A 14716-nucleotide genomic window follows, 5' to 3' on the forward strand; every position below is an offset into this window, starting at 1 on the left:
ACTTCCCCTACTAACACACAAACACACATGCGCACGCACACGCACACGCACGCACACACACATGCACACACACACACAAACTCACACACACACAAACTCTCACACACACACACACACACACACAAACTCACACACACCTCCAGCTGATTAGTTGGCCAGACCAAATGAGAGCAGCTGTCAACAGAGCATTCGCAGGAGCCACATCTGCGTTCTTTACTCAGTTCTGCAGAGCTTAATCTCAGAACCATCCCCCAGAGCTCCTCCAGTGATGAGTTTATAAAATGTGACGGGATGAGATGGGAGACTAGATGAGATGGCCATCGTTCTTGACTGACATGGACGGCCGCACACGCGTCTGTCTCTTCTCTTGAAGCATCGTCACCGTACCTTCTGCTTTCGGCTTCTTCCTGTTGAAGTGCGTCACACCGCATTACGCTGTGTTTTCGCCTCTCCTCCAGTCGTGCGTCACTGTGGCTTATGCTTACGTCTCTGTGTCTATCCTCCTGGATCACGCGCTTTCGTCTCTCACCTTCAGCCTTTGAGCAGTTCCTCTCTGGTGCTAGAGCTGTGATGTGTGGCCCAAAATGTGATGCATCAGAAGATATATGTGATGGATCAAAAGAGTTTAGTTTTAAGGCTACTGGACTAACTTTTGGAGCTTGGAAACATGTCTACTCTTAAAGCTACAAAAAACGGATTTGATTCCAGCCCGATTCTTCCCTGTTTCTATCTCCTCACTCATTTCCTGTCTCTCTCGCTCACTGTCCTGTCTGGTCAATAAAGGCGTAAAAGCCCAAATAAATGATTGAATTAAAAAAGACTGGCAGAGGTGACTATTCCCCAATGAAGAGAGCAGATCAGTAATGGCTAATACACCAGGGCCTGGCTAGAACTGATGCTGGGGCTCGATTAATAATGAAAAAACAATATTAGTTATGTGATTGACCTCTGTTGATTGTCAGATTACGATGGTTTGATTATTGTTTTTTTAGGGCGTAATTGCCTAGTCCTGTTGCCTACGCTCCCTGCTTCCCGCCAGTACGTAATACGGTAGCCGCAGGGCTGTCAGTGGCGTTGCTAAGCTTCCCGATGTATTGTATTGTATTGTTTTCTTTTTTCGCTCGCCCTGTTCCCCTTTTTGCCCATCATCATAAGGACTCCTGTCTCCTTCATGAGGGCTCCGGAGAGACACTCTCTTGTGGTTTTGGCACCGTCTCAGGAACAAATGTGTTTTAAGCGAAGTGGGTAAATTTGTCCAAATGTCACGCACAAGGCTTCCTCCTCATCTGTTGTCTGGGTTTGTGATCGCGGTCGATGAAATTGAGCAGGAGTCAAACAACTTGCAAAGAACACATTCTCCTCTAATTGCCTGTGAGTCACCGCTGTGTGATCTCTATCGCAGTGCTGCTGGCTTTACTGGCTATTTGTGTTGGCACACGGACCAGCTTGTACACAAAAGACACTACAGCCACTACAAACTAAACTATGTGGAGCCCTGTGACGACTAGGCTTACTCCCACATGCCTGTTGCCAGAACCCTCTTGAGGTGAAAGTGTATTTGTATTTTTTAGGCGCCGCAGTTTGTTTTAAGCCTAGTATACTGTTGAGTGTTATATTTTTTCATGATCAGTCTGTGATCTTTATTTTAGTTGTTTTTGTTTGTTTGGTTTTACAGGACTAACCCAATCTGATTTCATCAGAGTATGTTGTTACGGATGGTAACATAGAAGGGACTCGAAATCGGAAATGGTATAAAATAAGAGATATTTATTAAACAAAAGGGAGGGGGTGAACCAAAAGAGGAGCCGAGCTCCTATGCAAAAGTCTAAGGTATGAATGAACAAAAACAAGGGGCCGCGCCCCTGTAAGTAGAAAAAGCACAAAATGCGACAAAAAAGACGACGGCTTCAAAAATGCAAAAGTTCAGCTGCAGTCTCGACCGGGAAGTAGGCAACAGGCCGGATGCTCGGAGAAGGAGAGCGATCTGTGGTCAGCCTTCTGTTTTATCAGCAGCGCTCCGCCCCACTTCCCAGGTGCCGCCACTGATGAGCGCTGCTAGTCTGTGGAGGACAATCATGAAATTAAGGGTCCCCAACAAGACGGAATTGACAGGGGGAAAAAAACATAAAAAAAAAAACAAACTAAACCTGGCGGTAACATATGTTCATTTTGTGATAAGCTTGAGTGATAGTTTTGCTTTCATGAGCAGTATCTAATCTGTGGAGTATTCCATGAAAATGGGTCAGTAGGAAATCAGGTTATGTTAACCCTGAAGGAAGTGGTAAACATCTAATAGAACGGCCTCAAGTCCTCATTGTCTTAACAGAATGATGCCTGAATGTTGTCTGTTAAGCCCCGTGTACATCGAAGGCGAACTAAGCGACCTGCGTTGCGGAAGTCATTGTTTCTCTATGGAGGGAAGGCGAATAAAGCTACCAGAGCGAATTCGCCAGGAGTGAAGCTTCTTGAGCGACCATCACGAATTTTGTCGATTAAACTCAAGCTAATCTTAAGCAAATTCGCTTGGTTCGGCGAAAACCATTTGGAACGTTCATATCAAGGAATGTCAAGACAGAGCCGTTATGTGATTAGCTCAATCAAACATGTCAGTGCAGCGTCCAGAGCGAATAAAACGAATTCATGGCGAAACTTCTTTAACCACCTTCTTTAACCACCCAGCTACCTGGGTCGCGTAGGAAGCGTCTGATGTACACGGGCCATTCGAATTTTTACAACTTTCTTAGCCAGGATTATCACTCAACCCGTTTGTTGGAATACCCCAGTTCTAATCTACTTCCTTATTTGTTTGTTGTGTGTTTTTTCCAGGACTGAAAGGAAATTATTAAGGTCCGCAGCGCTGATCTATGCTTCCAAAAAAGTTTAATGGCATGACGTTTCGGACGTTCAGTCCTTAATCAACGTGCAGAAGTTGCACCATGATGAAGGACTGAGTGTCCGCAGTGTCATGCCATTAACCTTTATCGTGTCCTTGTAGTTATCTTCCGTTTGGTCCAGAGCCTGTGTCACTGATGTGTGCATTCTGATTTTTATTTTCCAGGACTACCCGAAGAACCGGCACCCTGGCTGGAGTCGAGGCTCTGTGGCGTACCATGCAGGTCAGTATAACCTTCTCAAGTCTCTAGTGAGCCGTAGACCTTGTCTTAGAGACACGGGCCAGCACAGATATGTGGTCGGCCAAGATAAATCGATCCATGTCTACCCAATGCAAAGAAGTGTGCTCAAGTTCGGGCTTGAATCGTCTCTACCTTATCCACTGTCTCTGCTATAACCTTCTCAAGTCCCTAGTGAACCATAGACCATGTCTGACAGACGCAGGAGGAGTACAGAGTGGACTCAGTGATTGAGAGATTTTCTTTTCATTCCTGAAAATAAATCTACAAAAAAAATCTTCTCTGCGTGAGACATCAGAAGTAATGGGACAGCTGTAGACCATGTTTGAGAGACGCAAGAGGAGGACGAAGTGGACATAGTGATGAAGAGATGGGGTTTTTTTTGTTAGAAAGTCTTCTCTGCACGAGACATGAGAGGTAGTCGGACAGCTTTAGAATACGGTATGTTTAAAGTGAAGCAGGATGAGTATAAAGTGGAGATTGTAGAAGTAGACATGTTCCTGCAAAAATTAAATCTACAAAAAAATCGTATCTGTGTGAAACATGAAAAGAAGTGTGACATGTGTAGATGATGTTTGGCCGACATTCGGGGCAAGAGGGACACGGTGTTCAATCAATATAGATATTTATTTGCTTTAATGCCTTCTAAAACAAACGTACAAATCTCCCTTATGTGAAAACTAACACATGCCGTAAACTTTATGGGGTCCTTTGTTCCCCACTTTTAAACTGTTTACTAATGGCCAAAACAGTCATTGGTGTGTTTAGCCAGTCATAGCGGTGCACAATTGCCTTCCTGGCCAACTTGTTCTCGGGCCATGTTGGAGCCCTTGCAGCACCACAGGAACTGCTACACTTGTATTATATAACCACGGAGGATGCACTTCCTGTATTAGAAACTACTCCGTGCAGCCAAGAGAACTCCACACAAATCTACCTGTGCCAGACACACACCACAGGCATGCTGCACCTGATCAGGCTTGTGTGCTAGCTAGAGCCCGCCCTCACCAGCACAGTACACTACAACACAACCCCCCCTTGCACACTACACTACAGCAGTGGTTCCCAACCTTTTTCTTCAGGGACCCATATTTTACCATTGTAAACTTTGGTGACCCAGTGCCCGCATGAGAGGGAGTCACATGATACGCTCTGTTTCCTGCAAAAACTAATTTTAGTTATCATTTTATTCCTCAATTCTTCTTTGTTCAAAAACCGAATAAATGTTTAATGTAGCGCTTAAATGTTGTTGCTTCTATGCATTTGTCATTTATTCAACATGGGCTACATACGGTATTAAAATGAAACCCCTTAAAATCAAGAGGGCTTCGCGACCCCCTGTGGATATTTGGTGACCCATAGGTTGGGTCGCGACCCATAGGTTGGGAACCACTGCACTACAGGGTAACCCTCTTGCACACTACACTATAAGATGACCTTCCTTGCACACTACACTAAAAGATACCCCCCTTGCACACTACACTACAAGATAAGATAACCTTCCTTGCAGACCACAATACAACACAACCCCCCTTGCACACTACACGACAAGATAGTCTTCCTTGCACACTACACTACAAGATAACCTTCCTTGAACACAGCAATCCCTAAAAAACTCGCTCTTCTCACTACACCCCCCCCCCCAAAACGCACACGCATACGCACACACACTACAACCTGTTCTCAAGAAGGATAAGAATGTAAGAATTCACAAAGAGTTAAAACATTTAGCTCAATTGAGTTCAGTTTAGTTTGTTGCAGCTGGAAATGGCCCAAAGCAAACACATCTGAGGATGCGTTCACACCTCCTTTGTGGCATTCCAAACCCCCCGAAGCGATACAAATATTTACCACTGTTCCGGGGTTTGTTTCGTGTTGACAACATGGCACACTATTAGACAGGAACAGCTAATGCAAACAGACCCACGTGCGATTACACTGTGTGATGAGAACTCTGTGAGCAATTTCGCATCGATGAATAGATTTGAGTTTCCATCTATGATAAATGTAACTTCAGCTTGGAAAAAAACTGGTTTCACTGGAGAAGTTTGTAATAGTTGATTACGTAATGTTGAAACGTGTATGCTACAATAAGTCACTCCATTGTACTGGAGCGATAGCTTTCACACAAAACAAACTCCTCTAGAGATCGATTGGAGAGGTGCCAAGATCACCTTGTCCAGGCAGTTGGGTCCTCCTGGGGCATTTCTGTTCTACCAGAACATGAGTAGGATTACTGCCATTTTCATGTGAATTTAATCGAACCAATCTCAGTCTCATAGAACCCACTTTATTACAGGCCCTAGGCCCAATAGCAAAACACAGCACATCAATAAGAGAAAAAAACAAAAAAAACACTGATGAACTCACTTTTTTAAAATTTATCTGACTGAGCTTCACTTGGGGCTTGTGAGCATCCTAACAATACAGTTTTGAGACTCATTAAAGTGGAGACATAAACTTAAACACTAGGTTCCTCAAGAGGGCCTGCTAGGTGCTTAGACCTGAATCGCCAATTAACCAGCTATTGCTGTTTTCAGGACGGTCTGAGTGCTGTTGGCGCCCATTCCCACACCATTTATATTTCGAACCAAAGACCTTACTTGCTTGCGACCCACTCACGTTCACATTGCATTTTGTACTCTATCCAGTGGTAGCCGAAGTAAAAGTAGAAGTAAACGTGCCATAGTTTCCTTCCAACACAAGTAACGTAGCTGAGTAGCTTGTCTACAGTTACTATAGAGCGATGCGGCTGATTCTGTACTGGTTTGGTCAAATTTGGGGGTTTTCTCTTTAGGTATTTAGGTTTTCTTTTTTCAGTAACAACATCTAGCCACCTCATTAGGTACAATGGAATAACTCGTGTAACTGTTAAGTAGTATCATGTGCTAGTGTTGTACTTGCACCATAAATTTACTTTTGCTTTTACTTTGACCACCTCTGAACTAGGGATGTTAACCGATAGTCGACCGGATCAACTTTAACCGGTTAAAATTTTCTGCCACCGGTTAACCGGTTGTAATAACAAAAAGTAAAAAAAAAAACCATAATTTTGAGGTTTTAGGACGATAATTTAGCATTTTCCATCTGCCAACAGTTTCTGGACATGGCAGGTCCTGTCTGCGCAGCAAAAAAAAGGCTTATGTGAAAAAAATTTTTAAAAAAATCAGTGCTGTGCATATCGGGCACGCGAACGTTGTATAATTTAAGATTACAAGTTAACCACCGGTTAATGAGTTTCAGTAGCTGGTTAAGAGTTTTTTTCAATTTTCGCCATCCCTACTCTGAACTATCGCATGAGACCATGAGTTAGGCACGGCTATCTGTCAGAATGAACGGGACAGGACTCTTAAAGGATAACTCCAGCCAATTTCAACATGCAGTTGTAATGCTCACACTACCCTGGACTTGTCAGTACCCGAGATTTTTTTTCAGCCTTTTCCGAGATCCTGGTCATTGTAATGGGGGCAGGTGTTTGTTTGCATTTCAAAAAACATCTTTCTTTCTTCCCAAAAACGTCCAAAAGGTTATGCAACATCAGCAGACAACTAGCAAACAGCGATACCTTTTGGGAAAATATTTGGAGTAGGTCTAAGTTTTGAACGTAAACAGAAGCTGCCCCCATTTGAATAGCTCAGATCTCGGAAACGGCTGAGCAGAAAAATGCAGCATCACCGGGTACTGACAAGTCAAGGGTAGCGTGAGCAATACAACAGCATATTGAAATTGGCTGGAGTTATCCTTTAAGCCAGGATTCTTGCCTCCGAGAGAGAAGGGGCTGCCCGGGGCTGCAGACATGGGGCATCAGATAAAGTTACAATATCACTGTGTGCTTGTATAATCTCCTACCGCGATGTTCATATCTATGTAGGCAGCCCAGGGAGTCGTCGAGACCACCGATCGAGGACAGATGCCTTGTGTTTGGAACGGAACCACTCTGTGCTTGATTTGTGTAATCTCCTGCGGTACAGTGGCAAGGTGCACCCAATGTGAGGAGCAGCATATGGGGTCTATCAGGACCCGAGCTCATCTCATCTACGCTGTCCCTCCGCTTTTATCAGATGCAGCGATACGCATCAACAGCAGCAACATCAGTGGTGGTGCGCCGGCTACGTTAAAGAAGTAAACTCAGTGTGAGGCCTTTCATCTGACAGTGCCTCTGTGTAAAAACGTGTTTGTGCAATAAACACACACACACACACACACACACACACACACACACACACACACACACACACACACACACACACACACACACACACACACACACACACACACACACACACACACACTGGCATTGCCTCCCACAAGGAATGTTATTTTAAGGGCTAAAATAGCACTAGGGCCTACGTGCGGTGCACTCTATGGCTGAGTTGCTGTGGCTTGTGTTGAGAGAGACGGGAGAAGCCGCAGAGCGCAGGTGCCTTGGGCCAGATCCAGCTCACAGGCTGCGATTCACAGCCTTAATTCAACACATCTTTCACATGCAAATCGACCTTAAACCTGCTTTAGAACTGATGTATTTCTGTTTAGGGAGTGCTTGCGGTTGTAGCCATGGCAAGCCATAGCAAACTAGCCCAGCCCATCCCGGACTAGCCGCTTCAGGACGGGCGCTTGGAAAGGCTGGGATTGCGGTTTCGACAAACAAATGCCGTTGACAAAAGGAATATTTCAGGCGATACTACCACATCAGTCCCAGCCCAGGGAAACTTTGTGGCATATTAGTAAATTGTCCCACTGGTAGGGATATTCACTGTTTGCTGAATAAAAGTCATCACAACAACTTTTCTGTGACATTAATCGGGGGTCTTAAGTAACAGATTAAGACTGCTGGGTCATTACCATTTTGGTAACAACAGGCTTATAATAGAGGCACTGCCTGAAGGGGTTGCAGTCTCTTGTTACCTGGCTCATTCTGCTTTTATACTGCTTGGCTTGCAGTTGAAAAGTCCTCCATGTCAGTTCTCACATGCTGTTTTCAGGCGGGCCAGAACTGTGCTGGTGCCCATTCCACTTCCACTAGTTACGTCCGGAAAACACAGCATTGGCGTTCATACCGGGTTGTGAACTTCACTGCATGTACATGTAACTGTTATGTGAACCTGCTGTCATCACTGTTTGCAGAGGGGGAAAAAAAATCGGTTTGCATGATGAACCAGCTTTACGGTTCCCGAATGCTCAGATTTTTCGTGTGAACATATCATATCGGTTGGTTTGAGATTAGTTGCGGGAACGGGCACAGTTCTCTTTTGGCCTGAACGTGCTCATACCACCGTCTTGAGGGGGTGGAAGTTTCTGCAGGCTCGTTAATTACACTGTTTGCTTACCTGCTTGGGAGATGCAGTCAAAAAGTCCTCCATGTCGCATGCACGCTTCTCAGTCGGCCTGAATGTACCTACAGTGAACCAACTTTCTGGTTCCCTGAGTTCCGGACACTCAGCTTTTTGGAATGAACATATCAGTCTGATTGAGATTAGTTACAGGAATGGGTACGGAACAGTTCTCTATCTGCCTGAACAGTGAACGTGCTCATAGACGCTCTATCTTGAGGGGTTTAAGTGTCTGCAGGCTGGTTTGTGCTGCTTGCATGCTGCTCATAGAACCTCTGTCTTGAGGTGAGGGATTGACTTGTCTCCAGGCTGGTTTATTATATTGCTTGTATGCCACTTGGGAGAAGCTGAAGAGAAGTCATCCACGCCCGCTCTGATGGCAGGAGTCATTAATCCTACTGTGTGCCAACGCAGGGGATAGGTGATGGATGGATGGCTGGCACTCCATGCCCTACACACACACACACACACACATACACACACACACACACACACATACACACACACACACACACACACACACACACATACACACACACACACACATACACACACACACACACATACACACACACACACACACACACACACACACACACACACACACACACCCCTTTCTCTCGTCACGTCATTAGGAAAGAATAGACTCTAAAAAAAGCCCAATAAAATAAGAAAGGGACCGATAGAGATAGAGAGAGGGGGGGGGGAGAAATGAGAGAAGCCTCCTACTGGGAGAAGTGCGCCTGTATGTATCAAAGTGCTGAGTCACTAGAGGAAAGCGTGAGTAATCGCACACCTGAATGCGCGGGCTATTCATCTGTGGAGCGATACGCACCATGTCGCTGCTGCTGCTGCTGCTGGCCGTTTGTATTCGTGTGTGGACCTGATCGCCCTCATGACTCACCTCTGGCTGGCCAGCCCTCCGCCACATACTGGCCGTGCGTGCGTGCGTGCGTGCGTGCGTGCGCGAGCGCGCGTGAGTCTATAGTTAGCATCCACTGTGTGTGTGTGTGTGTGTGTGCGTGCGTGTGTGCGTGTGTGTGTGCGTGCGTGTGTGTGTGTGTTTTTCCACAGTGGGTGTTATAGCTTACCCTTTAGTGCCCCAACTGTCACGGTGCGTCACCATATACTGTGTGTGTGGCCGTGCGTGTGTGCGCGTTCGTGCGTCCATAGTTTGCATCCACAGTTTGTGTGTGTCCATAGTTTGTGTTATCCCATTGTGCGTGTGTGTGTGCGTGTGTGTGCGTGCGTGTGTGTGTGTTTGTGTGTGTGTGTGTGTGTTTCCACAGTGTGTGTTGCAGCTTATCCTTAAGTGCCCCAACGGTCATGGCAGGCCCTTATTGTCGGGGCGGTAGGCGGTATGTCGTCCACAGCCCTGCAACTCACTCTGCTCTACCTACAGCAGAGCAAACAAAACAAGCCTGTTGATTATGCATCTGGATTTGTGTGTCATTCACTCTGGTGAGATCATCCAGCCCTCTGTATCTGCACTGAGGCTTAACTGTGTTTGGAAAGGTGATGTAGTGTAGGTGTGGATTTTTAAAAGCATGCCCATTACAACGTCATCTGGAAATAGCTACAGATTGTGATCGAAGTTGCTAGTTTGGTGCCTGGCCTGCCGTTACAGAAATGCTTCGTCATCCACTGTGTCAGCCAGGTATCTATCGTAAGGTTCTGCGTTATCACACTATCCAGCGAGAGCCTCAGTATCCTTTCAGAAAATATCAACTTGTATTTTCAAACGGAATCAGCTCAGCATCCTTTCTCATGATATCACTCTGTACCAGAGGATAGAGGAAGAGGAAACCAACGCACACCAGAGGTTTCGAAGTGTAGGTAGCGGGTGCAAGATCACTTTCAGAGAGGAAGATACCGCACACTCTTGTCCATCGTGCTGAATTTTATTTACAGAAACAACGTTTCGGCCAGTGTGGCCTTTCTCAAGTTTTTGCGGTATCTTCTCTCTGAAAGTGATCACTCTGTACCTCAACATATTGTAGGAAAGCAATTGAGCACTCCATTGGGGAAGGGGTTATTGATCAATGGAGTTCAAATTTAAGATAAAAAGTAAAATATAGAAAACACATTTTAAGGATACACATAATAAAAAATAGCGTTGATTGTCCTGTTGTTATAGTAGCACTTGCAGTAGCATTATGGTTAGACAGACCTCAAAGAGTGAAATAGCATTCATTGTGCTACTAAGCTTTCTCGTACTGAACAAAGTAATGTTAGCTAGCAGTATAAACTGTGCCCAGACCAAAACAATCCCTAACCCTAAACTGACAGTAAGAAATGTTGAGATGAAAAAAAATCTTTCGATTTTTTTTTGTGTGAAAAATCTTGAATATAAAACTGTGGGAACATAGAGATGTGGGCTTGTAGTGGAAGCGCTTCTGTGACCTCATCACAGAATTTTGGCAAAATCCGTGAAACTGCCTCAATTTTGCGCTAGGGTACAATGGTCCGTGTTCATTTCATGGAATTCTGTGAGATCATGTTGGGTTAGACCAGTAGTTTCCTTGTTGTCCTCCATTCTTTTGTTGCATGCAGTTCTGTATGAGGCTGGCATCGAATAGAGCTCTGAGAAAACATGTAATCAAGAGCAATCAGATTATAAATAATCTGATGCACTTTCTTAATAATTATGAAATGAGAAGCAAAATGACAGAGTGGTAGCATAGACAAGGCTTCTAATGTCATTTCTTCAAGTTTCCATTCATGGCTTGAGCCTAAGGCTCCCATTTTCAAATAAAAAAAGAACCTTGAATTGATACAATCTTCAAGAAGCAAGTCATGGCATGAGGTGTATGTGTGTGTCTCTACTTAACCCTGTGCTAATGCACTTTAAAAACGACTTTACTTAGCATCTGCACTTGTATATTTCCTGTGCACTTTGTATCTGTTAGTGATGTTGGCTATTATTATGTCCTCGATTGTAAGTCACAAAGCTACTATAACCTGTTACTATAATTAAGACACTTCGAAGAAATCTGTGCGACAAATGCAAAACAAGTCTCATAATTTGCATATAGACTCTTCAAGGAACAAGTGTCTACGTGTACATCCACTCAGACATCTGGGTGGCACTGGCATTTATAATATAATGCTACCCAGTTTTATAGGTGTGTGTGTGTGTGTGCGTGTGTCTGTGTGTGTGTATTTGTGTTTGTTTTTGCGTGTATGCGTGTGCGTCTGGGTGTGTGTGTTTGCGTCTGGGTGTGTGACTGTGTGTGCATCTGTGCGTACATGTGTGTGTGCAGGTAAGTTGATTGAGCGTGACGTTGGTGTGGCCCATTGATGTGCCTGCAGATGCGCGGCCCATTAAGCTATCGGCCTCAGCTATCAGCCCCTGGCATCCTTACACACACACAAACACATTCTTATGAGTCATAACCTTGCTTTAGCCAGCAAGGTCATGTCCCACCAGAGGGTTACATCGGGACTTGTGCTGCACTTGTTATAGGGCTTTACAGTACATGTGGTCTCTTGAAGTGCAAGACTTGTTTTTTTAAGGGTTAAATGGGGACTTCAGGTACAGTAGTGTGTGTGTAGGGTGACATGGGCAGTGTGTAGTTTTAGTGCTGTAGTTTGTTTCCAAAATGTATGCTACCCTTTCACAAATGTGATATTTTCATTAATATTTATTACAGTATATCATTTAAGTGAGTACACCCCTCACAGTTTTTGAAGATTTGTGAGTACATCTTTTCATAGGAAATCATTAAAGTAATTTCACTTTGACACAATGATTAGTGACCTTTTAACAGCATATATAACCACTTAAATTTCTTGTTCACTCAGAAAAAAAACAAAATACAGCCATTAATGTTTGAACATGTACCCACAAAAGTGAGTACACCCCAGATTAAAATCTGGTAGAGAAGGGGCCGTGTTGACTCAAATCGTCTCGAAATGAAGAGGGATTAAAAGGGAGGTCATCAGTGTGCGTTTCAACCTTTCTTTGCATTGAACTTTTACATTTTGAGTATGCACCTGGCTTCAATAGATTGGTGTGAATGCAATCCTATGGAGAATATCATGATCTGCTTCAGTAGTCACGTGCATGTTGACATGCATGTTTCTTTTAGGTGTAATTCAGATTGCCAATGTTGACAGCATTCATGCATCCCCAAACGATGTCAGTCCCACTACCATGCTTGGCTATTCAGAGGATAAACCTTGTTGTAAAACTCACTTGTTTACCACCACACATGCTTGACACCATCTAAAGCAAATTTGTTTATCTTGGTCTCAAGAGAGATGAACAGACCAAGGATATGGATCACTGGAACCATGTTGTGTGGTCTGAAGAGACCAAGATAAACAAATTTACTTTAGATGGTGTCAAGCATGTGTGGTGGTAAACAAGTGAGTTTTACAAAAAAAAGTTTATCCTCTCAATAGCCAAGCATGGTAGTGGGACTGACATGGTTTGGGGATGCATGAATGCTGTCAACATTGGCTATCGGAATTACACCTACAGTAAAAGAAACATGCATGTCAACATGCACCGTGACTACTGAAGCGGATCATGATACTCTCCATAGGATTGCATTCAAATCTCATACCAATCTATTTAAGCCAGATACACACTCAAAATTAGGCATGGTACGGTTTGCGTTGCAAACCGAAACCGTGCGGTTTGCATGTCACGGAACGGGGTAGTGCGCAACCGCACGGTGCCCACGGTTTCAAAAGAAAAAAAGAGAGAGAGTGACCACCGGTGGACGACGCTATTAAAATCCTACTACTTTTACAAGCATAACACACAAAGACTACTAGGATATTGAGTGTGGAAAGACTGATTTCTATTAGCCAACTGAAAGGCATAATGTAACAGCATGCACCTGCTGACTAGGCTACAGTAGCCTACAAGCAAGTGCAGGTCGGTCAGCAGCGCCTCCCTCTCCCCCCTCTCTCTCCACGTTAGCGCAAGTGACTGCCCTCAGCCTTTATGCTGACCAATTTAAATTAAATGAACATGAATTTACAAAAGATGATAGATTAGCAGAACAAAGTAGACTATGACTTACGTTACAGTAGCCTAGTGTAGGCTATATCCACGTGGCATTGAATGGGAATTCCAGACGGCAAAATGCGAGATAATTGAATTTATACCCATCAGATTCACTGCGCTGTCCTTAACTGTAATCAACTGTAGGCCTAATTATAGGCTATATAGCCAGTTAAACTCTGATGGAATGAAGGGGACTTTGTGCTGTTGCCTAGTTAACATTGATGTTTAACACTATAACCAAAATACAATTTGACTGTGTTAAAAGGCTCAGCTTCACAGGAATTTTGTGAAACATTCTTGTGCATACACTTCTAAAAAACGATCTTTTTAAATTATGTGTTACCGGATCAAGATGGCGTCGTAGAGTGAGCATCACGTTTCGGTAGCTCCGGTGGCTGACTTTATTATTTATGTAAATACACGTGTTGGTACAAAATATATTCGACATTCATTCAAGGGAAGTATTCTAAATATGAGCCTGGACACTTATTTTAGCCAGAAAGCAAATATGGAGGCGAAAAAAGTCGGGAAGAAAAGCAAACCTCAGGCAGCGAAAGGCGAGACCAGTGCAAGCGCCATGGAACCCAGCTTTATTGAGGCGTTGGATAATGTCAAGGTCAGTCTCATGAAAGTCATTGACAAGAAAATTTCAACTGTTCTCGAAGCCATTAAGGAGCAGACATCGCAAATACAAGCTGTTGCAACGCGGGTTGAGGAAGCTGAACAGCGAATTGTGGATGTCGAGGAAGCGGCTGTGTCTTCCGAGGCTAGGATAACTGCGTTGGAAAAGCAGGTTCGTGATCTGCTTGAACATGTGGATGACTTGGACAATCGGGGCCGCAGATGCAACGTGCGTATCGTGGGCTTGCCAGAGGGTACTGAAGGGAGTAACCCCGTGAAATTTCTTGAAACATGGATCCCTCAACACCTACGAATGACGGTGAAAGGTGATCGTGTGAAAATAGACCGGGCTCACCGATCCAAGGCACAAGCTAACAGCGGAAGCAAAAACAAAACCGACAAGCAAACCCCTAACCAACGTGAAAGACCAAGGCCACTAATACTGAAGTTCCACAACTGGCAGGATAAACAGCGAGTCATAGATGCGGCAAGACTGCGAGGAGCGCGAGAATCGCCGTCGGAACCCACAGAGCCCAACATATCATTCTTCAGTGACTATTCGGCTGGGGTGGTACGGAAGCGCAGAGCGTTCGACGATGTCAAGTCGCGACTGA

The 14716-nt window shown here is 44.5% G+C and overlaps 1 protein-coding gene across 1 annotated transcript in view; it reads left to right on the forward strand.

The window, feature by feature from the left end:
* spryd3 (SPRY domain containing 3) overlaps nt 1-14716 on the forward strand; it is a 77585-nt gene that overhangs the window by 42900 nt on the left and 19969 nt on the right. Inside the window, exon 8 of the mRNA XM_063208141.1 lies at nt 3059-3116. Within this exon, the coding sequence (XP_063064211.1) occupies nt 3059-3116 (58 nt within the window). The remainder of the gene's footprint in view (nt 1-3058; nt 3117-14716) is intronic.

This window comes from Engraulis encrasicolus, chromosome 10, assembly GCF_034702125.1.
Source record: "Engraulis encrasicolus isolate BLACKSEA-1 chromosome 10, IST_EnEncr_1.0, whole genome shotgun sequence".
In the NCBI taxonomy this organism is placed as follows: Eukaryota; Metazoa; Chordata; class Actinopteri; order Clupeiformes; family Engraulidae; genus Engraulis; species Engraulis encrasicolus.